The 25,750-nt window shown below is 38.3% G+C and overlaps 1 protein-coding gene across 13 annotated transcripts in view; it reads right to left on the bottom strand.

The window, feature by feature from the left end:
- Positions 1–25,750, bottom strand: part of LOC148654505 (ELKS/Rab6-interacting/CAST family member 1) — a 341,414-nt gene that overhangs the window by 155,658 nt on the left and 160,006 nt on the right. For all 13 annotated transcript variants that reach the window (XM_088646780.1, XM_088646779.1, XM_088646777.1 and 10 more), the window contains 2 exons: positions 16,681–16,816; positions 2,794–2,925 (listed from right to left, as the gene is read on the bottom strand). In XM_088646780.1, coding sequence (XP_088502906.1) covers positions 2,794–2,925; positions 16,681–16,816 — 268 coding nt within the window. The remainder of the gene's footprint in view (positions 1–2,793; positions 2,926–16,680; positions 16,817–25,750) is intronic.

The following is a 25,750-nucleotide window of genomic DNA, read 5'->3' as shown; positions in this document are numbered from 1 at the left end:
TTTCATGGGGTTTACTAACCTTTTCACACCACCGTATGCACTAATAATGGATCTAAACAACAAATACTACAGCTCCCCAGACAAAGTACATTGTTGGAAATGATTAACTCTGATATGTCTAAATTTTTAGCTCCTTCCAGTATGGCTTAACAGAGATTTACCAGATCACAAACAAAGGTTGATGTTGTAACTTTGGTTCCTGTAAATTGAGGAAAAGTCATTACTACTCAAGTTTACAGTTGCCGAATCAGGGCCAAGCAGGTGAGCCAATTGCAGTACCTGTTTACAGAAAGAACAAACCCTGTGCAGCAAAAGATTGCATCCATTATTTTGTCACTGGCATTTTGGAAGATCCCACAACTCTTTAAAGCAGCAGTTGAAAGAAAAAGGGGGAGCCACAATGATCAGAACATATATAAGACTTAATGCATTAAAATAAAACAGAAGCAGTACTTTAAGGCTGAGACAGCTCTTTAGAAAGAAAGAACAGATTAATACTCATTGTGGCAGGCAGTGGAAAAATGTAGTTCATTTCTGAGAGGTGTGCTGTACACATGTCATAGGTTCTTTGCAATCTTTGGCATTTTCTCACAATACGTCATGGCTGGAAGTTTCCATTGATAAAGGAAACTTTTCCCACTTTCAGTTGGAACTTGACAATGGCACTTCTTCATAGGTAACATTACTATCTTACAAAATAATCATATACTGTACACAAACATTTTAGCGTTGGCAATGCTTAGTGTGTTGTTTTAAAAAATGTGAGAAAGACTCAAACAGAACAGAGGAGCCTTAGTATACTAGAAGTAACTGAAAGGCAAACAAGCACTTCTGTCTTCACCTGTGCTCTTAAACTTTCGTATGAAATCCCTAAGCTATTCTAAATTACCTTTACATATGTTTCTCAGGTCCTTATTTAACAGTAGTTCTGGCCTAACTTACTTTAACTGGTGTTACTAATTCTAAGTGAATGGTAAAAGAATTCACTTAAGCCTGCTGTTTTTGAAGTTAAACAGAACACAGAGGTAGCAGGAATGTGACCTAGTTCTAAAGCAGACTGAGGCATTCATGTCTCCCCTTTGAGTCTATTGTAAACTTAAGATCTTTACACTGCTATTGGCTTCAATACATAAAGTAAAAGTAAATTGGTCTCAATAATTAAGCTCAAGAGGAAACTTAAAATACTTTAACCTTGTCAAAAATGGGAGGGCATCCAGGCAGCCTGTCAGGTCCAGAGCATGATACACAAGGTGATCTCTCAGTAGACAAATGTTGAAAACAGGGTGACAAAATCCAGCCTGTCATGAATTTTGTAAATCCTAAATAAAGTGTTTCTAACTCATAACGGACCTAAATAAAATCAGGTGTCATTTAGCCTACATTGACTGACACCCATATCAATTTAACAAAGCTGTTTAGAAAGTTTTCTTGTTTTAGCCTTAGATCCCCCAAAACTAAGTTCTTACCATGGATGTGAAACTAAGGAACAATAGTTTATGGAAGCTAATTACTGTAGGTTTAGATACAGATTAATGTGTGGATTCCATTCAGTTGCAGTTGTATTCTATCATGTTTAATGAAAACAGAACACACAGAAGCATGCATACGTTTATTCTTATTACACATACATGTTATCAAGTGTAGATCTTATATTAAACTAAATGTATGAATATGTCCAGTTTGCCGAATATCATGTACCTTGATGATCCTTATCACTACCTCATACAGTATGGTATATAAGCATTTTGGACCTTGTGTCACACACAAGGACTGGAACCACTATATGTACTGTAAATCTTAATGAGGCTGTCAGCTTAGAGATAAGAATGTAATCAACTACCTGACAGTGCTTCCAGTTAATTCTCCATTAAAAAGAAGCAGTATGAAGGATTATGATTAACTAGATCAACAGTGTACTTTATGCATGGTTAGATACAGTATTTCTACATTGTTAAAGGTCACTAGATATTGTGAAACAGTGCCATTGGGGTATGAATAAATGGATTGACAGAGTGGAACAAGTAAAGAGCAATGGGCTGGTTTTCTCCAATTCTGACTACAGTCAGGCCTCACTGAAAACAGGGAAAATGACATGCTGGCATATTGATCACAGATAAATACAGCCACATGTTTTTGAGGCCCTGTCCCACTTCTTTAGCAGCTATGACTGAATTTTTAAGACATAGTGAAAGACAGCCCCAGTAGGTGGAGTGGGTGGGCGATCTCTTCAGTGACCATCTTTAAAATAACCCTTGATTAGAAAAATCACAGTGTTCAACCTCAGCAAATCACTGAAAAAAGGCAAAAAATTGATGCTCATTCTAATGTTATAATATTTAAACTTAAACAGTCAGAGACAAAGGTGCAGTCATGGGCCAGCATCTAGAACTTTGGACATATCTGTCTTTCATGACATTCCATCTGGAAAGAAGCTCATTCCACAGAATGTCAAACTCAAAGAGGACCATTAAACCCATTGTGCAAGATCATTTCCAAACATATTAACACTTTGATTTCTTTCTGGGTGAAACTCAATAAACAGCAACCCCCCAGAAATGATACAGAATGATCCCACAGTATGGAATATATGGAACAATATGTCACAGATGTGAAATGGAATAATATCCCAACGTAATGTTGGAATTTCACAGCTTTAGTAAGCTGCACACACAGCAGAAAGCCTCCTCCTAGGTCACATAGCGTACTTCACTCTCACTGTGGACTAACCTTTTCCAAAGAGTACGCAGACAGGCAGCTTTCCAGACAGGGGCAACTAAGAGATGAGGTACCCACCTGCTTCTCGGCGTGTGAGCGGGCGGCCTCTTCCTGCGCCAACACCATCTCACGCTCAGCCGTGATCTGCACACTCTCCCTTAGGGCCTCTTCCAGCTCCTCGATGCGGTTATCCTTCTGCCGCAGGGTGTCCTGAGAGCCAACAGACGCAGAGAGAGACTGTCAGGCAGGCACTATGGCTTTAAAACTCCCCCTCACAAAAACAGTCCCATGAAAGCCTCACCTAAATTAAAGCATTCTATCACACATTTCCTATTGATACTCACACCCGAGTGTCCTTTAAATAAGCCAGGCTTCTGGCATCTTTGTCCAACTTAGCTTTCCTTAAAGAAACGTAGATGCATGCTGAAACAGAGAGTTCTGTTTCGTACTAGGCACCCTTGGATGAGGCACAGCTACCTACTGGGCCAGAAAGAAAGTTTTTTTTTTTTCATGGAGGTAAGCGATATTGGTGAAAATACTTACACACTTACACACCAAGATAAAGGAAGCAAATTCAATCTCTTCAGATGCAAAGCTGAGAAATGTTCTGCTTTATTGATCATTGTAGATTAGAATGGAAAATGTGTCAAAACCAAAATATATTTTTTCAGACCATTAGTCCTGTTTCTGATTCAATCAAAAGCAAATAAGACAAACAAAGTCTTATTAGTAGCTAGTAAAAAAAAACTTAGTTAATGATTCATAATGTATCTTATGAACCGGGCTGTGTTACTGGACAGATCAGTCGCGATGTCTTTGCAATTGATAGTTGGGAGGTTGAAACAGTTCTCCATATATTAAAAGAGGATCTAATAATATTTCTGGCTATACCTCTCCTCATCACACTAGACTGGACAGTTCTCTTTAAAGACTCTGTCCAGTTTACACTGCTTGAACACAGGTGCTAAGCCTGCTGACACAATAGTGCCTACGAGCCATGCTCATAACACAAGTACAGTATAGACAAGTATAACACAAGGATCAACAACTTTCTCTTGATAGATGCCCATTAAGACAGAGACCTACAGTATGCTAAGTAAAAATAAAAACAAACAACTCATCTTTCAGCTGGACAATGGTAATAGACTTTCCAAGACATTCTGGTCACTATACATTCTATTTCTATTAATCTATATAGTAAACTCCAAAGAAAAAATATAACAGTATATTATTACTGGCAAGAAAAAAGCTGCTATCCTTCAGTAAGGTTACATTATGACAGTCATTTTTTTTATAATTACCCCACTAAAAATGAAAAAGACTTTTGCATGGTCATGTGGACTGGTGATATTCTGTCTCTGTTGGCCAGTCCTGCCATTTATCAGAAACAAATGAATGTCCTGACAGGCTCAATCATAGCCTCAATAATCCAAACTGCTGCTTCCATTCTCTCAGGTTTGACAGGGCAGCGGTTATACACTGCATAGCAACAGAGTATAAGTCTTCACCAGCCAGTAAGTAAAGCATAACAAACTTAAAAAAAAAACACATAGTGACTGGCTACCAACAGTAATACAATATTACAAGGCCATAAATAATACAACAAAGAGTATAAAGAAAACAATACAAAAACTCATCCAATACAGTAGGGTGTACAAATCTGTGAATCTAACATTAATAAATTCACTTATTCACAAATGTTATTCAGTCTGGCCAACGGGGTTTTAGATGAAAGAAGAGTATAGTGGGATGAAACTGGGTCAAAGGCTTGTAACCGCAACTTTCAAATCAGCACCACAACAGACTAGGATCATGAGACAAATCTAGCCTGTGAGTGAACCTCTTCCCGACCCCTGCCCAAGTACCCACTACCTAGCACGCACATCTCAGTGTGGTCTTGTTTTTATATTGTACAGAACTCTCCAGGTTCTGTGTCAGCAGCATGTGGAATGACAGGCTGGAGACGACTTTACAGGCTCACTGACAGTTTTATTGCCCTTTTCATTACAGTGCGGCGTGTTAATCACGGAGGCAGAGACAGTGCAGGCTGGACACAGAGAAGGGATTTGTGTTGTTTATTTAAACTGATTACTCTAAGTTTGTGATTACTGTGATTACTAGGTTAATGTTATTTAAACTTAAAGCAATAGATTAGTACTTTTGTCATATAAGAGATGGTTACTTACGTTTTTTAACCCTACATATTATATACTGTAGTTCATTATTAGGGGTGGATTTGGATCTCTGCACCAAACACCCATTGATGTAGAGATGCTACAGTTCTGTAACAAGAGTTTCACAATGAGTACTACTAGAGGGGTCAGTTGTTAGTCTGGCCAGGTGTTCAATGTTCTTTTTCTCTATTAGCTCAAGTTGTCTCAGATGTGTTGTTGCCTAATTAGCTCCCCTGATGGCCAAGCAGCTACAAAGGGGTTTGTCTTTTGTTCACCAGGGCTCTAAAAAAAGTATGGTAAAGTATTCAGCTTTAATCTACATTGGCAGCCAACACATGGAAGAATTATAAAAGTTTTGTCTTCAAATTCTTGACGTCAAGTATAAGAATTGATCATGAAAACCTTGTTTGTCATTTATTTTTTGTTTGTGACACAGAGCATTACAAATTAGATGTCAAGGCTTTCTTTTGGATGATTCCTTGAAATTTCCTCTATTTGATGGATCAGTTTGCCAGAAATACTCCAGACTTGAAAATTAACTGACCAGAGTGATAATTACTGAGTCCTATTCCTGCTACCACTAGACTAAAAACTGTAAAACTGCAAAAACTGTTAAAAGCGTAAATAAGCAATCTATTCCATATTTAAACCTGACCAAAAGGTGAGGCCAATGTGTTACTGTACTTAATGTAAACATGTGCAATACGTTTTACTATAAGTTCAGTTGTTATTGTGAATTTACCATTTCTGTCAAAACCTTTGTTAGAAACCCGCTGATTATCCAGCTTACATCTAATATCTTGTTTTCTGTTTTAGCACAGACTTGGACAAAAGTCTGAAGTGCGGACATCCAACTATTCTTTTTCTAACCCATTCAATTTCAGGGTCATGAGGGAACCAGGGCCTATCCTGGAAAATGCAAGGCAGGACACACCCTGAACAAGATGCCATCCCATCGCAGGACACACGCAGACACGCAGACACACAGCTTGGGAAATTTCCCCCAAAGCCAATTAACCTACTTTACCAGTATGTCTTTGGACTATGGGGAAAAACCCAGAACACCCACTGGAAACTCCATGCAGATACAGTAGCACCCCAAGTCCGTAATTCCACACCAGTGCTGTGAGGCAGTAATGCAAATCAGTGCGCCACCATGCCGCTCAAGGTCTGATCATTATGATCACAGGAACAGATCCTGCTGGTTAACATTAATATAATGATCTACATCACTCACAGTATACAGTAGCTACTTGGGATAAAATAAGAAAAGATAGGAAGACCAGAGCATGAGGAGATGGACCTGGATAGATTGAATGGCTGATGCTTTTTTACTAACTGTATAGGTTCAAAATCAAATCCCAAGATGTTAATCAAAGTCTTTAAATAACATCCTGTCTTCACCACCATTTGTCCAGTTACTTAATTAAAAAGAAAGGCTTATATTTGTGAGTAAACTTAAAAAGGCAGAAAAAAAGATGTTCTACATTTTGTGTGCTTGAGATTGATGGAAACAGAACCGTAGTTTCATGAACTTGCAAAATCCACATGAACTCCTCTTAAAGTGTTCAGACTCTCCATTTTTTCTCTAGGGCTGTGGGTGGACCTATCACCTGAGGTGCTAATTCTTTTTGTACCAGCAAAGGCAAGCCATCCGATTGTTTTCTGAAATTTGAATTTCTCAGTATTTTGAATGGAAAAAAACAACAACACAATCTTCCGTCTTTTCCTGGAACTTGGAACTCGCAGTCCTTTTCATCTTTTATTTACGACTGCAGCCTCAGCCAACCGTTTCAAGACGTGTTCTGAGTCACAAAATATAGGCCCCCGCACCCGCCATGTCCGTAGCCGAGACCAGTTAGAGGGGAACCACAAATTGGTAAAATGGGACATTAGAGACCCACATTCCAGGGCTGCTCTGGAAACCAAAAACCACCCTTTCAGCTGCATTTATTTTACTCTTTCTGCCTTTGCAGGCTGACCGACAACAGCCAGTCACTCAAATAAAACCATGTGGCTCTTAAACCAAAGTGAAGGAGGAGATTAAACTAATCTTCCATTATAGCTGAAAGGCTCCTCAGCTGCTACAGAAACACGTTCAAAACCACTGCAAAAAGCAACAAGAAAATGATGTGCTGAGGATGAGACTGAAGATGGAAGTGAGAATGCGTACTTTATCTTTCTTTTAAGGTGAGAGAAAAAGAGCAGTAACAGACAGTGGTTAATTTAAATAGCAAAGCATAATTTTCAATACAATACAAATCAATGTTAAAAATAGAAGAGAATTGTGCATAAGAGATTATCTTTTTTCTTCCAAATACAGTGTTGACCCTGTAATATGCAATTTATCAATTTTGGTTCGTACACTGCATTCCCTTCTCCCTCAGATCATATCAGCAGATAAATGACATGTTTTGAGTTGTTAAGATGAACTGCTATTATTTCATTTCCAAAGAAGGGGGAAGCAACTGTACTAAAATAGATCAGATGTAATGAAATGCATGCTGGGAGTGCTGATGGGAAAGAGGTAGATAACTGCATTTGCTGAAGTTGCCTCATGGGATTACAACAAAGTGAACACTTATTCTGCATTTTATCGTTTAATACAAAATATCAGCCTTACATGAGATACTTGACAAGAATACTTGCTCATTTATTTCAAAGATTCAAAAGTCAAATATGTTTCACAGGATTAAATACACAATACTTCAAATAACGGCATTTTAATTTAACACAGAAGACACTTTCATAGGCAAGCGGTTTCAAGCAGCCATTACTGAGAGTCTGCTAGCAAAGTAAGGTACAGTCAGAACTCAAACATCTCCAGAGAATCTTGCCAAACACGATACCAAGTAAAAAAAGGAAATAACTTTAAATGCTGATGACACAATGTACTCCTTCATCTTGTCTTCTCCAATAATACCCCCAAATTCAATTTTTTTATGTTCTTCAAGAGACGTGTATGGTGCCCTGAGGAAATGAATAGCATGTGTCCTAAATCAAAAAGAAAATTTAAGCCACTCAAGTGAGCAACTGCTGAGCAAGTAGGAAGGGAGTAGGTGAGGGCTGATGGAGGGCTGTAGTTTTCTAGTTCAAAATTACGACAAATGATAAAATCACAACTATATCTGCTTAATTGAAACTGACAGTAATCCTTTTCCGTTTGATCAATGTGCCATAAACAACAATTGTTGTACATGCCAAAATAGAAGAGCCTCTGAGCCACTTCCTGAAGTCAAAGCAGACTGTAGAAGGTCTACTGCGTTGTAATGCTACCGTAGCAGTTATTGTACATGCTCCAGGCCCGACCTGTGGGACACTGAGGTTCTGGGTTTTAGTAGACTCTATGGGTGTGATGGGTTAAAGGAGGCAGGAGCAGTTCTGCTTCATGGAAATAAAGACACTGTCTCTTTCTCTATCCAGAAAGTATCCACCTGATCATCTGCAGGCCTCCCTTGATCATGTCTTTATAAAGGGAAGACCTCTAAGTGTTTTCCTGCTGTAATCTGGGATTCTGCTTAGGAGTGTTCTTAGAAACTCTGAGGCCACAGAGGCCAAAATACCTTTAAAATACTGTTTTACCCAAGCTGAGGAAACCCTGTCACTTTCTAACAATGGACTTAAATGCAACGTTTCATATGAGTACACAATATTATTTTGTCTTTACTGGTATTGGGGACTGACACAATAAAATGTCTAAAAAATAAAACATTCTCTAATTGACATCAAAGTGAATAATAAGAACTTAGACCAGACTACAAACAAAACCAAAGTGTTTGTGTTCACAAAACATCCAAATCCCTAAATCTGGGATATCTGTGGGCAGACTGAAGGAAACATCAATCGTCTCAACTTACAATTAGGAGTAGGTTTAAAAGACACTAAAGCCACATGAAAGAGCTGAAGAATGTATTTCTGTTATCAATAACAGAAAAGCATAACAGCAGAAAATGTAAGTGGGCTGTTGAAAGAGGTTACGTTTCAAGAAAAAATGGTATAAAGATATCAAAAAAAGAAAAAGAATCAGCTTCTCTGGGTCTGAATGGTATAAACAGTATTTAGCTCTGAACCTTGTGCCATGAATATACATATTGTCTACAGATGGCTTTTTAGGGGAAAATCACTTTGAATGATAAGACATCAAACCAGCTATACGAAGCATTGGTATTGTAGGTGACATTATTGTTTTAAAGCAATGAACATTTACAGTACATTCTCAAGAAGGCCTACAAGGATTAAGAAATTGAAGTTCAAGCCCACATCCTTATTGTTGAATCTGGACAATTAGTCAGATTTGACAGGATGAGAAAAGGTCAACAACGACAAGATGAATTACGAATTACGGTAACTTTAGTCCTGGAGTCTTTCAGTTACCACAAAAACTTGACAGGAGTCACACACAGAAAACAGGGTTCTAGCAAACAGACAGAAGAAGATGAAGTGTCTAGGAAATCTCATCAGCTGTTCTGCTGGGTGAAATCTGCAGCAGAATGAGGCCTTCAACTGTTCTTTGTCTCATGCCATTGGATCACGGTCGTGCTCTGTCAACAGACTTGTGGAAGCTGGTGTACAACTGTATCTCCATAATAAAAATTGTCACACACAAGGATCTTCAATCCCTAACACATTCTTCAACTGTAAGCTAATACCAACAAGACCAAGATATCAATGTCTCGAAGCTCCTAGCTTAATGATATCAAGTGCTGGAATTGAGGCAAAAGTGCATTTTGGAGACTATATTTTTTTCTGCTCCCCTCTTTTGGGGAAAGAGCAAGAAAATACATCCTCAAGAGTCTGCCTTGTCATTTCTGCCTGAATAGTGGCTTACAGAGAGATTACCTTTCTGTTGTCAAAAAACACTACAGGTGAAAAGAAGGCTCCACAGCTGAAAAGCTGCATTTCTTTTCTTCTCTTTTCAGCATTGAATAAACCTTTACTTGTTCCTTTGCAGCCTGCGCATGCTGACTCAACTACCTGCTTGAACTTCTATTATATTTGTTTACTGAAAGAAAGAGGGATTAGTTTACATTTGCATTCAATCCCCTCTTTCTTGTCCACTAAGAAAAGCAGGTACAGCTACTCTATTTTAAAGTATTTAAGCTCACACCTTCTAGGGGTTACAATAAGCTCAACTGCAGACCTCTGGCCTTTGTATAACATAAGTAACTTGGTAGGAATTTCAAATTAAATTCTTACCCCCAAAGGTAGATGAATAATAACATAATAGCAGAATTGCAAGATACACAATACAAGGAACACAAATTAACTCACATTTCAAAACATGAATGGCATCTATACCAGGTGATGTAACAGCCCAGTATATGAAAACAAAAAATCTGAAATAAAAAATTGTGCTTCACCATTATTGTGAAATCTACTAAATTTATCCCATTACACTTGGTAACAACAGGTGGAACATTTGTTTTAATGTAGACAATGAAACAATATGTGGCTCGCCAAGAAGGATAACTGGACAATATCCAGTCTTTCAGTATTGCCACTCAATTAACATGTGAACTCAGCTGCGCAGCTAAAGAACTGCTAGGACTGTTGCAGGATGTGATGACAGGGCAACATCACATAGGACTGCAGAAATATGTGTCAAATGCGCAGCTTGTCTCCATCTGGGACACCGCCACCGTCTCTTGGACCCAGCCCCAGAAGAAAAACAGAGTGCACAGGCAAGAAACGAAAATCCAGAGCAAAGGCAAAAGACTGATCTTGTGACCAGCAGGTTTGCAATGCCTTTTAGTGTTGGGGGTGATGTCACCACATCAAGCTCATGGCAAATCACACATTCATGCCTACAAACCCTGAAAGCCACCTCCAAAAGCTATAATACTGGCACAAATATCACATGATTGGTTGGTCCTAAACTAGCACTCACCACATATTCCAAACTCCTGAAACTAAGCAGTGCACCGTAGCTTTAGTTGTCCCTATGTTAGGTGGAGAGGGATAACAGTATCATAACTCATTTCAAAAAGCCAAAGCTGGCTTGTTTCAGATTTGGCTTAAATCTGGGGCAATACTAGTCAAAAGGTAATTTTAGGGAAACATCTCAAATTTGAGCAGTCATCTCTTACAGGTTCCTAAGATGTGGATGAAAACCTGTATGTCTGCACTGAAACTGACACCTTCACAAACAATTATGATATTCCCCCCAAGATGTTTAGCAGTATAATCTAAAGATCACATCAATATAATTGCAGTCCTTCACACATACAACAGGTATAATCACAGAAGTCTTACCACCTGACTGATCTTGCTTTCAGAAGCTAAACAAGATAATGATTTTTGGAAAGGAAGACGTCTAAGGAAAACCAGGTTGCTGCTGTAAGTGGTGTTGGTGGCCTAGTAGACACCCTTTGCTATATTCAACAAATTCCAAACCAATGTTGCAACATGGTGGCAAGCGAAACTCTGCAGAAGCAGAGGTCCTGACATTTGTGTTGAACTCAATGTAAAAACAGAACTGAAATCTAATAACTGACCTTTGCTTGATACCACAAAATCTTAACAAGTATTTGAAAAGCCAAACATTATCAAGCATTAAAAGTCGTGATTCTTAATTAATGTAGACTGCAAAGATGTTATGAGTTAATATACTGAAGCAACGATTCATTAATGACCCATCTAAAAATGTTTAAACATCAAATTCACTTCAAATCTGTTACTGAAAAAGCCAAATGAATGCAAGCCTGAAAACTCAAGTTCCCATAAATTAAAGAACTTTACAATCACTGCTAATATCATATCCTTTGTCAAAACATGACTATGCTGCACATCAACTAAAATATTCTGAAAGATATGTACCTTACAACACTGTAAAAACAATTAAAGAGAACACATTTTGTAAAACAATAAAAGTACTGGTAACCCCCAGTCCTTTAAAATAACAATATTTAGTACAATAATTAGTAAAATATAGCTGTTTAGGTTAAAGAAGAAGATAAAATATCATTAATTGGTCACTGTGAACTATAATTAATAATGACATACAAAATTCCTCTTACATGGTCTCTCCACCGTACAGTCTAAATCAGTGTCCTTAAAGCAGAAGCCATACTACTACTTGTTTGGATTTTTTTTGACGGTCAGATCATCAGAGCCTCCCACTGTATTTACTGTATTTCACCTGGAAAAAAACATATTATTGACATGTCTATTAATGACATCAGGCACTGTTGTGTATATATTTTCATAAAATACTGAATTTATGTTCAACAGCTGGTTTTGTTTAATAAACAAACTCTTTGACATTGCTGACTGTATTGTAATTATGAAAGAAACACCTTCCAAAACAATGAAGATGTCATTAGCAATCCCATATAATATTTTCTGACTTCTACAGCCTTGCACAATATCCTGCTAGGAATAATGCCAAAATACAGATGTAACATGAGATGGGGGGACCTAATTAGTTGGATTCCCTATGAAGTCTCTAGTTCTTCCCTGTGAACAAAGAATAAATGGCAGCTGTTCAGTTTACCAATCCAGGCCAAATCCCTCATTAAATAAAAGCGAATAAAATGAAATTGGGATCCATTATGGGATCATGAAGTGGATAATAAAAACTGAAAAGAAATATTTATTCTTAAGGAACTGCATAGAATAAGAACAGAACAATTCTGAAAAAAATCACTACGTGAGGGCTGGATTTGTTTTGCTCTAGTTAGGATTACCACTGTTGAGAAACAATTAAACTACATTTAAATTGTGCTAAAGAGGATAGAAATTAATAATTTTAATGAATTTTTATTTCAACTAATCACTACACACTGCTAAATAAACTGCATACTGTACAAATAACAGAAAGACACAAATTAACGTCCTGAGATGTGTGTGTTTGGAAACATCCAAGTTCGAAGAGTATTTGCTAAAGCATAAAGAAAAAGCACTTAAAAACATCCAGGCCCAAAAACTATACCAATAATTTGAAGCACAATTAATATTTGCTTGGTTTCCATCTTACTTTTATTTAGTTATCTATAACACCAAGCTACATCACAGTTTATCAACTGTAACTAACTTATACTATAAATGTTACCATCGCTTTAGAGATCTTGATATTTAGTCTGAAGTGTTAAATACAGATATAAAGAATAGCAGGCACATTTTGATGCTTGCATAGACTAAAGCTAAAAAGAATCATTAGTATCCCATTACTCATGGGATCAATTCACATCCTAAAAATCCAGGCGGGTGAGCAACATGCCAAAAAATCTTATAACAGTTTCAATAATATTTTTAAGTTCCAGAAATAATCCCCTAACAGTCAGATTGACTGTTTAAACAGGACAACAAAAATTCACTACTCCTGCAATGCAACAGTGGTCAAGCCCTACGAGCTCAGCGCCTTTTCTTCTGCCACTGCTCAAACTTTCTGCTTTTCACATTTATTACTGTTATCGCAGGAGAGCATTATAAGACCACAAGTACCAGACAAGGAATAACTTCACACAAGGTTCATGAACCTTCCTCCTGTCATCTCCTATATGAATTTTGATTCCTGCTGCAGTATTTCAGAAACAAAAGCTCTCTTCATGGCCTTTAAAAGTTCAGAATAGCACAAAGAAGCCTGAACTACATTAGGGGATTAAGAACAGTGATGTCCAGAGGTGTTGTCAAGATGTCAAGTCGCTCACTGAGAAGCACTCCACTAGTCGCTAAAAGAAACGTTTAAAGGTTTCCGTGGAATGATACACTACAGTATTTTTACAACCCCTAGAGTGCTGAAATGTCCAAAAAATAATCAAGAAAAAATGCGTACGCTGTTTTTACGGAAAAAGGAAAAAAAAATAAAGCTGCTAAGATCCATCTTTCATTAGGTTTGCAATGCGCACTTTCCACTGTCGCTCTTGGACGGAGCCCGTAGATGAAACAGCCAGGCCGATGAGAGCTGACTGGGGCTGTGGTCAGGCTCCCTGGGCCGCAACAGGACTAGTGTTGGTGTGAAACAAAAAGCCTGCCTTCACCAACGCGGTGTCTATACATCAAGTGCAACGAACCACAAAGCAACAGGAGTTACAACCATACAATAAAACAGGTATTAACTGCACCTCTTTCCCAAAGACCACTTAACTGCCGCGGAGTGGCTGAGGTCTTCAACCAACAGGCATTTTAATCTACTTACAAAAACATGACTCACTGCTTACATCCCATTGTTAAGGTGCAAGCATGGTATCTGTTAACAGAAAAGGTATTAAAACGAAAAGAAACCAAGCACTAAAATGCACTCTTAATTTTACACATGTGGTTGGAAGGATTTTATGAAATGAAGAGCAGAGATAGTTTACAGAATTCCATTGTGGTTGGTGCCGGTCAAAAAAGAGAGATTTTTAATGTCTTAACCTGCAGTTACAAACAGGTCCAGGTCTTTGTTTTAACTTTAATTTTTCTATTTTAAATCTGGATTGGTTTCCATCAAAGGCTATAAAATATATTACTTCTCGTTTCAGACCTGTCTGTATTGGTTACTCTGACTCAGAATTATTAAACATCAACATTCTGGAACAAAAATGTACTTCTTAGGGATATCAAAAAAATATTGTTTTGATAAAAAACACATTAAGTAAATGATTTGAAGCATGAATGTGTGAACTCTTATTAATATATCTGGCATGTTTTTTTGGTTTCATGCACCTCATAAATTGTTCAGTGCAGCTCAGCTTCTTGCTTTGAATTATTCTCAGTCAGAGTAATGTGGACGTTATTATTTATTTTCTACAAATGTTTAAGGCTTCCTGGTTTACCATAAACTTGGACTGTTTATGGCCACCACACACTGGTGACACACTGTTTTAAAATGTTTTGATGTTAACAGGATCATTTAAAAACCAATAACAGATACATGGGGACATACTGTATGTGTGGAATATTATTATTAATATCACATTTTCTGTGCCACATTTGAATTGATACAGTCCCACATTTTGGGACTGTATCAATTCAAGAATCAAATGTTCTAACATCAACTGCCAACCAACACACAATCTCTGAAACGACTACCCCCCTCATGCTCATGAAGGACTTTTTCACAACCCACCATCTGGAATATCAATGAGCAGTTTAGCACCTCTGCTGCCTTTGGAGTCAGACTGCAAGCATACAGCTTTGCCTATTGGGAAACAAGTCTTTCCTCGTCTCCGTCCTCAACCTCCAAAGTCAACATCAGCTGTGATGGAAACGATCGCCCGACTCATGAGGGCCTTTCTAAACTCTTTTGGAAACATCCAAAATGAGCTGAAACATGAGAATATATGACTACACGTTCAGTGATTCACTAGTTCAGAGAAGGAACATTATACCTATATTATGGCCACCAAACTTGTCCTAAATTAACCTTATACTCTGACCCCAAACCAACAGGCAAATTTGTATTTGTCATTACCCTAACAATGTTCCATTTTTCTGTACCAGAGAAGTCTAATAATTACTGGTCATCCAAGAGCCAAAACACAATCATTCCATCCTGAAGCAGGATGCAGAAGACACTTTTATTCCAGTATGGGGGCGTTGTTTGTCTCAGTGATGTTTGTGTTCCAGTGCAGTTGCTGATCTTGGCTAAAGAGAGACATATTAGGGTTGGGGTTCCCTTGAGCAACCGGAATGCAAATGGCTGGAGAAGGGTCTTCTCTCACAAAACTGCAGCAGCTCAAATGGAGCAGATGTCCAGCCGGGTTCATTAGAACTGCAACATCTGCATATTAGATCGCACATAAAGCACTTGGCTGATGAAAAAAGCTCATAAAACCAAACACAAACAATGAGAACGACAAGTGAGAATGGGTCCAGAGAACACCACCAGAGTAATTCTAGAACTCAACAGCAGCTTTCATATAAAGGCACACTGCTTTGCTTTCACAGATCTCTCCAAAAACACATTTATAAACTCTTCTATTTTGCCTTCTTCTGGACATTAAATTGCACTTTTTCGCAAGAGCAGCTGGTGCTAAACCTGACTTTGTGGCCAAATCCAACAAAGGTTATAAAAATCATGCCTGCCTGAATTCTTCCTAACTTAGTCTGGGTTAAAGCCTTTTTCCTTTTCCACCCTTCCCCTGTGTATTTTTTTCTATGGTCCAGCTGCAATGTTGTGTATTGGTACAATAAAAAAAATGTTGCCCAGAACAATACTGTTACTTCAGCTGAAGCTCGACAAAATGCTTTGATCTACCACAATCATCCAAGAACCTGTGGAGAAAAGCAAGTGACCTAGGACACAAAAAGAATAAGGCACATGTTGCTGGACAAACCTAAAAAGAAAAGAACAGCACTGACACATGAGGTAGCTTTATTAATGTCTCACTTGCATTATACTGTACCTTCACGGCCACTCTGTATCAATCCCAGCCAAAAGCCTCTCTGCAGTTACAGGAGCACAATAATTGTTGAAGAGCCCAGGTACTGTTGTTTTGCTTTGCACTTTCATCTACTTCATACAACACTTCCTACCTGCAGTTCTTTCATATGCATTCTGATTCTTAATTAATTGATTGCATTCATATGACATTTTTTATTCAAAGGATCCCAACGTGCTTGACATAGTGGAGGAGACTCACATGATTCACCACTTAAGGGGCACCTGAGTGATTTGTGACAGCCATTCTGCACCAGCAGACTCACAATAGATTAGCCAAAGACTGAAATCATAAAACATTTAGCAAGATTGTTATACGGATCCTGCTAATTACCCATGGATACTTAACCAGATGTAGCCATTTGGGAGGGCTGCCATTTTCCCTGAACTGCTTTGGAAACCAGTGAGCATGGGAATACACTTTTTTACCTGAAGTTGCTGGGAGCTCTCACTGATGTTATCCTCTCTCTTCCGAGCCTCTTCCAGCAGCTGGGCATTCTTCTTCTTTTCTACCTGCTCCTTGTGCTTCAGGTTGGCCACCTTCTTGCTCTGGTCTTTCATCTGTCTGAAATTTGGGAAACAAAAATAAATGGGTTACAGCAGAGAGATAACAAGTGCAGACCAAAGAGGCACATTCACAAGACTGGATAAGAAGTTAAAGCCATTTCGGAAAACCATGCTAATGTTTTCTTGTTGAATGCACTGAGAAATATCATTTTAATATAATCCAGGAAACAGTTAAAATCTTTAAAATATGTAGTATGGTCTTAAAAACTATAGAGCAGAAATGGATGAAATATTTTTGGGACTGCAATACTTCCCTTTTTATGCCACACAGATGTTTTGTCACATAGATTATTTTTTTCATTGCAGTCTGTCCATCTCTATCTAGCTGTGGTCCAGACATTCTGAATGGCTAAAGATGCTCCAATTTCTTTGACTTTTTTACGCCTACTGTAAACCACTTTGAGAAGCTACCTATAAAGGTGCTATATGTAATTATTTATTACTATTACTTCTTCAGTTCTAATAAATATTGATACAGGTAGTTTATTTCTTAAAGAAAATACAATTGATTCCCAATGTCCCCTTTTTAAAGCTAAAACAGCATCTCTTGAGGTTACATTCATACAAATAAGGACATTTGATTTCTGAATTTAAGAAATGATTACATACTGTTTCACACAGACGTGCTCATCTGCCTTTCAGCCATTTGGCAGACCGTTAGGAATTGCTGGCTGTGAACACCCTAAACCTGGGGTTCTTAATCCAGGGGGGTCAGGCAATAGGCATCAGAGACAGAATCAACCAAAGATTAACACATACTATAGGGCGGTAATCGGGTGTTTACACATCAAAGGACAATAACAGAGGTAAACAATTAACTATTATATACACCTGCACAGTTAAAACTATTTACATTAACAGGGTGACTTAGTGATCACTCTGCAATCCCACAGACCATCCTCTGGCTACAGATTCCAGCCTGCTCTGCAGTGCGCCTGGCAAGGGCGCTACATTAATTTCTATTGGGTGGGCCACCATTGCATTTATATTTGTAGGACTTTTTTCTTTTGCACAAGGTTGTCGTGATAAGCCTAGCAATGGAGCGTTTTTTTAATACAGGTGGCACTGAAGAGTGAGAGCTAAAGAAAATGTGGAGAAACGCAAAGTAGAACACTCAGAACAGAAAAAAAACATGAAAAATGAGAAAATACGATGAGTTTTTTTAACTAAAGCTACAGAAGTACAGTAGGTCAACAAAGGTCAACAAAGCCACCACTGTGAACCAGAAGGCACTTCAAGCATCATCCGTCATAGCTAATTAGATTGGCAAAACTGGAAAGCCACACACGTTAGGTGAGACTTTTTTCTTACCATGCGCTAAGAAAATGGTTTCAATCATGTGTGGGAAAAGCACTGCAGAGCAGCTATCATTGATACCAATGTCAAATGATACCGTGGCTAACCGCATATGAGCATATGGCAAGAGATGTGGAAGAGCAGAAGATCGCTTCGAGTGTGTATTTTTCTTTACAACTTTACGAGACCACTGATGTCTTCGGAGAAGCACAAATGCTTCTTTACGCCAGATTTGTTGAAGAGGGAGAAAGTTATGAGGATTATGTATTCTGTTGTTTTCTTCTCCAGTGTGCCACTGCCGATCGACTTTTCATTTTGCTGGACACATACAGTATGAAGGTGAGCATGAAACTGACTAAAACAGTTGGTGTGGGAATCTGCTCAGACGGTGCACTAGCTACTGTATGACCAGCAAACACAGTGGGCTAGTCACAAAACTACAGGCCGTTACTCCGTTCGCTTTGTGGACACATTGTATGATCCATAGACAAGCCCTCCCAGCTAAGAAAATGCCCCCAGAACTCAAACAAGTATTGGATGAAGCTTTTATTTAACTTTTTATTGTAACAAGCACTTGGAGTTGCAAAAAATTGTATGAAAGGTGCTATATAAATAAAATTATTATTAAGTGAGTAGGCTTACAATTTCTACAATGTGACGATTTTTAAATCTGCATTTGTGTGGAGGGGGGCGGGGGGGGCCCAAAAAGGGTTGCACTCAAAAAGTTTAAGAACCCCTGCCCTAAACGATAATCAAGACTACGCTGTCCAGTCAACAAACATATTGAAAAGCCCAAAGTTAGTGCTTGCTTGATAAGCAGGGCATGTAGGTTCCTTTAATTGTTTTTCTTACTTGATTTTCAACAGGCACGAAAACAGGTTCATCAGCTATGCCCTATCAACTCTCTCACAAATGAGATGCTTTGAGTGTTTCACGGTCAACCGTAAATTACCAAATAATTGAAATGACAACAACAGTGTTATCAATTTATCGGGATAATGCTGCTATAGAAAGTGACTTACAGAGATTACAACTGCCAATTTGTTTTAACTGTCAAACTGTTGACTCAGAATATCTAAGAGTCAGCTGGAGTTTTATTAGTCAGCTCATGCAAAGAACAGTTCTGAATGAGCCAGTTTCATATGTGCTAAGCCACTACATTTTTGCACCTTATCAGTCACCGAGAGGTTAAGTGATGACATCTACCTCTGGAACAAGACCTCCATTCCTCTCAGAGCTTCAAAACAATGCTGTCCTTTTCCAATAATCGGCGCTAAAGTTCCATAAATTCAATATGATAATTATCTTGTAACAGAAATTATTAAATTGATGGACAAAGAAGACAAGCAACAAGGCTTGTTAAGCGTACCTCACCCCTCATTAGAGCACGGAACTGATGAAGTTGGCAGCCCGGCCGTCCAAGAGGTTTTCTCCAGAGGCTTGCGGTTGTACTATAGGACACTTCTAGGGGAAAACTCATTTAACCTCCCTTTTGCAAGGCTCTCCCCCACCCTCCAAATGAAGAGAGAGAGAATCTGAACCGCAGCATCATGGAGTGTGAGGGAGAAACAGGCCACAGAGGCTGCATTCCTGTGGGCCATGAAAAGTGCGAGGCTATACCCTAAAAATTCAAACACCCCATTTCTCAGTCTTCGACAGAAAAAAATCATATTTGAACTAAATCCTAGCGAGACAGAAAATCCTTTAGTGAAATTATACTGTAAGGAATTTACCATAAACACCGCCTAATGTGCTTGCCACAGTTTTTTTTTCCTGATCAGGAAGACTGTGGAGACATTCAAGCAAGAAAACGAATTGCTTCACATCAGGGGATCTCACCTCTTTTTGGCTTGGGATTCCCCCCTTTTAAGAAAATGCTCTAAAAAGGACCCTCCTTGATTTAAACATCAATGTATAATTATAAATAACGATGCTATGGGTTTTATGGTTACACTTGAGTATGAGCATCCGGAGAAAGTTTATTTTTCTGCTGATGGCTAGGAGACAACACTCTTCTTTTCTGCCATGAGCTGATGGCAGCTGAAAGATGATGATACAGTAAGATATTCCTATACTTTTTCAATCACATAGATAAACAAAAACCTGCATTTCATCTCCTTGTATATTCAAACCATGATTTTGCTGCCAGTGCCCAGTACTCACATTCACACACACCCACGGTTATACACTCCCCACAGACTCTATGTACACATACTGTATATGGTTTGCGGCAGAAGGGAATAGTGACCCGATTTCTACACACTTTGCACAACACACCACAGTTGTGGACTTTCTGCGATCGACTGCACCCACCCCCCATGGAAGGTGTGAAAAAAAAAACTCTGCTTCCACCTCAGAGAACCATTCCCTCTGAAGAATGCAAGGACTCTATCTAAGGATGAGATGGTTGTGAAACTTGTTTACCAGCCACACAGTGGGTTTTGGGGTTTAAGTGGGGGCGTTTTGTGAGCGAGAGAGAAAAAACAGGGAGTCTATTTCAGGTTACAGCCCCACAGAACCAAACCGCTGGGGTGTGTGAATCATAGGAAGGAGCAAAAGAGGGTGGTAGTGTGGGCCAGGCAGCCAGAACTGTGGGGAGGGCAATTAAAGAAGAGGGGAGTGTTTTGTGGTCAGGAAACTGAAATTAAAGGCTTCGAGTTTAGGCCCAAATGAACGTTGAGGCCCCTCACAATGCCTCCTCAGCCCTTTCTCTAACACTGTCTTGAGCTGCAATAACCTTCATTCCAATATACCAATGAGTGCGCAGACACATAAGAAGTATTTTATTTCATTCCCTTCTCTAGCACTGGGTATTACTAAAGACAGGTATTATTTGGCAAATATACTTATAATATGGCTATTGGAATGAATGGCTTATCTCCCAGGTCTGAAATGCATCAATAATAACTAAGGCTCTCCGTGAATCATGCAGATGAAGTGTTAGGAACTTATTTGTTATTTGACACAGAATGAAGCAATACAACTGGGTTACATATCCTGATACATTTTAAGGGCTGTAAGTTTTGTCATCCTTCAATATTAGTGTTTTATTCACTACCTTCTCTAACTTCTGTTACTTTCATATATTCTACACAGAAGATTTATTTTCGTCCCCTGAGTGGTGACAAGTCGTATATATGCCGAAATGTTTGTCTCCTTTGGCTTTTGAAATATTCACACATCTGTATGGCTCCAGCATTTTCACAACAAGCTGATTTTGTTTTTTAAAAAACAGAATTACAGGTTCAGATCTACCATTATAGGGTTCATCTAGTTTAGAAGAAACTTATATTCATGTTATTTTATAACCAAATCTAGATTTTGTTTTATGAAGCCAGATTGCTTTAACATGCGGTTATTTACTGGGCAGAGCCCAGAATGTTCAAGCAGTGCATTTAGCTCTTTGTCATTCTTTTGCCTGGGTTTCAAACCGCCACTGAAAATACAGCCAGAGGTGTATAATCAGATCAAGCTGAAGCTTTTTACAGAAGAGGATTTTCAGAATTAAAATGCCTAGAATTCAGACAGTAAGCCCTGTGTGAATATGTATGAGAGAGGTCTGAAACATTCTTAGCTTAATACAAAAAAGGAAGCACCAGAGAATGCTTCTTTTGCAGCAACTTGTAGCTTGAGTTAAGTTGGCATATTACGGAAAATGTCACTCCTTATTTATGTCTATTGTAGGATGTCCATCATGGATGCTATGAAAATTACAGATCCTTCTAGCACTGTGCTGTTATTGAATTTTTAACTTCGGAGAACATGGTATTTGTAAAATTCCTTTGGCACAAATTCCTTTCAGGTTCAGCAAAAACAACGAAAAGAAGAGTTGCCAAAGACATGCTATCAGTTAAGTGAAATCATGCATTAAAGATTTTGAAGCATGTGAACAGTAAAAAAAAAAAAGCACAGACAGCACATGAATTACAACTACTGTACTATCACTAATTTCAGCAGGAAAAATGTACTCTTTGCATTTCAGTAATGTACAGTAGTACTGTATAGGTAATAGACTGGACTGATGATAATAATGGCCTTATTTTACGCCACTGATATTTAGATACAGTACATTATTCAGCTTTTGTTCTCCCGCTACATTTGCTTTGCTTACTGCCCTGTCTTTCTCACACCTGAAGAAGGCTCCACAGCCGAAACATTGTGTTTTCTTTCTTCTCTTTTCAGCATGGAATAAACTTATTACTTGTTCCGTTATTCAGTGCGTTTACTACAGAATCCATAACTTGTCTTTCACTTCCTGAAGATGCATGTTTAACAGTTTTTGTCATGAGAGGGTTGCTTGTACTTTTTTTATTTCATTCTGACTGCAAATGACTAAGACGTTCAATTTGACTGTTGAAAAAGCATGATGAGAGTATCATGTAAAGTAAAATTTCTAACACAGCTATGACCAGAGAAAAATAAAAATTGAGAAAGCAGCAGGAAGAATTAGTAAGTTTAGTAACTGCAGAACCATGTACTGTGTAGTTTAATTGGTGAGACATTCAAAGGTGGTTTTAATATTCAAAGGCCATTTTAACATTCAAAGGCTTTTTAGGTTAGACCTTTTGCCACTGTAAGGGACCCGTCTGTATTATCCAAACATTAGGAAATTACTAGGTATGAAAACACAAGATTACTTTTGATATTGTAAAAGGACTTTACCTTAGAGTGAGGTCCTAGGAAAGAGGACAAAAATATCTTACTGTAAAGAAGACAACAGTGGCCCCATTTATTGTTATGTTAGGAAATACGTACTGTGCCGGCTCATGTAACCTAGGCACATGCCTGACACGCGCAGCTCAGGAAGACTTCAACTGATTGCATCTCTGTGATTCAGAATACAAAGCAAACAGCAGTGTGGGACGGTGGTTAGGATCTTGGAATAAATGGAAGCCTGTGGGTTCCAATCCCGGGTGAGATGCTTTTGTTGTACTCCTGAGAAAGGTACTTCATACAAATTAAACCAGTAAAATACCCAGCTGTAAATGGATGCCAGCGTAAATAAGCCAGATATATAAATGTAAAATCCAGGGACCCAGAGACACTTTGGAACTGAAATCAGCAAAGGACTGTTATAGCTTTTTACTTCACTGTGCCACCTCCTGTCTACAGCTGCCTACAAATGACCTCAATGGGAAAAGAGCTCTCAGTCTTAAACATAAAAACACAGGCAAGGCTGAACAATATGAAGCCATTTGGCCCATCAAGCTCTGTTTGCTTATTGAACTGAAGATCTCATCCAGATGTTTCTTGAAAGATCCCATGGAATGTTCTTCCACAACATGGCTGGGCAGCTTGTTCCAAACTCCCACTCACTGCTGCTAAACATCTTTTCCAAACCTCAATGACATGGAAGTGCGAGCAGTTGCCATTTCACCTGCAGCTAGGAGTGACCTTAGACATAGCTTCAAAGACACACCCCCACTGCAAAAAATGGATGCTGTCATTTGGTGAGTCATACAGACTTATCAAATGGTTTAAAATGTAACAATCTGATATATGAGAAATAGCAGCTACAGTATGCTATTTATAGCAGCTAATGGTGAAGTATAACAATTTTTGGAACTCTAGTCTTTATTCTTGATGGAACTCACACCTATGCTGTCATTAGTAAGTGTCACACTAAACTTATTTACCTACAACTTTAACCATTGCAAAATTAATCTGTTCTGGCAACACCCATGAGCTCTTTTGCAAACTGCTTTGTACTGCAACAACATGAAAGGTACAGATGAGGGCAAAGTTCTTGGTATGTGAGAAAATAACCTTGGTGGCACAGAATACATTTCTGTATAGTAAATGCCATTTTATTACTGGTTTTCAGATACTGTGAGGGTGTCTCAGTCTAGATGCCCACACTAGCTACAACTGACTCACTCTGGCTTTCTTTTTTAAGCCAAGCAACACATAACAGGCCTAAAAAGGTGTATCATGCAGCAAATGGAATTGAAAGTAAAAGGCATTTTCGTGTTTGAAGCACATGCGGTCATAGAGTAAATGAAGAGATCAATAAAATCTGAAACTTGAGAGATGTCAGTTTAAGTAAGAAATACATAATCGTGCCGTAATGGCAATACACAATATGCTGTTGAAATGTATGGATCGTTTTCATGTATTTCAAAGCTTATCTACATAAATGCTATAATAATTATGAGTAGAATTTTAACTACATTGTTTTAAGTGCAAAAGATCTGGTCAAAAACTCTTTAAAAAGCTTATGCTTGCTTAAATACAGTATGTGCTGAATATGAAGACATATTTACACAGCAAAATCAGTAGTGATAATGTTATTAAATGTAATACTGATTTCCTCAGTCATACTTACGTCAATGATGCCACATCTATGTTTCTTAAACACTCAACTATCTTTTTGAATGGAAATTTAAGTCATTTAGCTAATGTACTCATAAATAAAAATCTATATTCTATGCTTATTTAAAACTGAAATAACTAAATTTAAAGAAAACTTTATAGAAGCATACGTTGATAGTATTTAGCATGCACTTTGGTGGTATGATAGTTAGTATAGCAGCCTTCCAACCATTTGACCTGGGTTTGATTCCAGGCTAACAGGAATCAGTGAGGAGCAGCAGTTAAGAGTTCTGGACTTGTAAGTGGAAGGTTGTGGGTTTACATTCCAAGTGTGACACGGTCGTTGTACCCTAAATCATTTTCACCTGACCTTCTCCATTAAAACACTGCACCATATACAAGGGCGCAAATGGATTTTTGTGTAACCTTTCTTATTATTCTAATCTAATGAATAACTTGAAGTTATTTTTCTGTGTACACAAGATGCACAAGTGGTGGTACCAAACCAAGATTTGTGGACCTTTTGTGGAATTATGTATCAAGGCAACTAAGACTTACTTGTATATACTATACAAAATGAGGCTCTGAAATGAAAAACCAGAATACAGGGCTTTTCTGCACCATACCTTTGCCATTGAGAGTCACAACCAGTTGGAGTGAAGAGCAGTGTCAGTGTGTTACATGCAAAGGAACATGTAGATATTTATTCCATGTTGATGCACAAAGAAGAGAGAGGAAGACAGTAAGGATATGCAGCACAGGCAAACAAAGGACAGAGCAGGTGAGAAGAGGCACATTCACCACACCCATTTAGCTCTAATGTTGTGCACAGCAATCAATTTTCCAATGACGACAAGAATGTGTGGGAATTAAGCATCAGAAAAATGTCGGATGACCAGAGATACTGTGGAAAATTCGTTTCATTTTATAAGGAAGCGGATATCATTTAATCTACAACATAGCAGAAGTGGGGTTTTGCAACAATGGGGATATTTATTAATTGGGATTTATGAATGAAGCCATGTCATGGACAAGTAAATATTTTCCCATAAACAAACAAAAACAAAACAAAAGCCAATAACAAAATGTATGTGTATTCATCTGGAGCACTCTCAACAGTCAAACTCCTACACTTAACCTACAAACTATAGTTTACTCTTCAGACCTCAGCATTATGGATTATGTTGCTTTTCCAAGCAGAAAAGTAGTCTCAGTTCAGTACCAGCTTGCATCTTCCAGTGAATGCTATAAACCGCTATCTTTTAAGAGCTAATCACTTGTGCATGCAAGTTGTTCAGTTCTCAAAATAACACATTTCAAGTCA

This window comes from Lepisosteus platostomus, chromosome 9 (assembly GCF_059453375.1).
Source record: "Lepisosteus platostomus isolate fLepPlt1 chromosome 9, fLepPlt1.hap1, whole genome shotgun sequence".
NCBI classification, from domain to species: Eukaryota; Metazoa; Chordata; class Actinopteri; order Semionotiformes; family Lepisosteidae; genus Lepisosteus; species Lepisosteus platostomus.
This window is presented reverse-complemented; position numbering and strand designations above follow the sequence as displayed.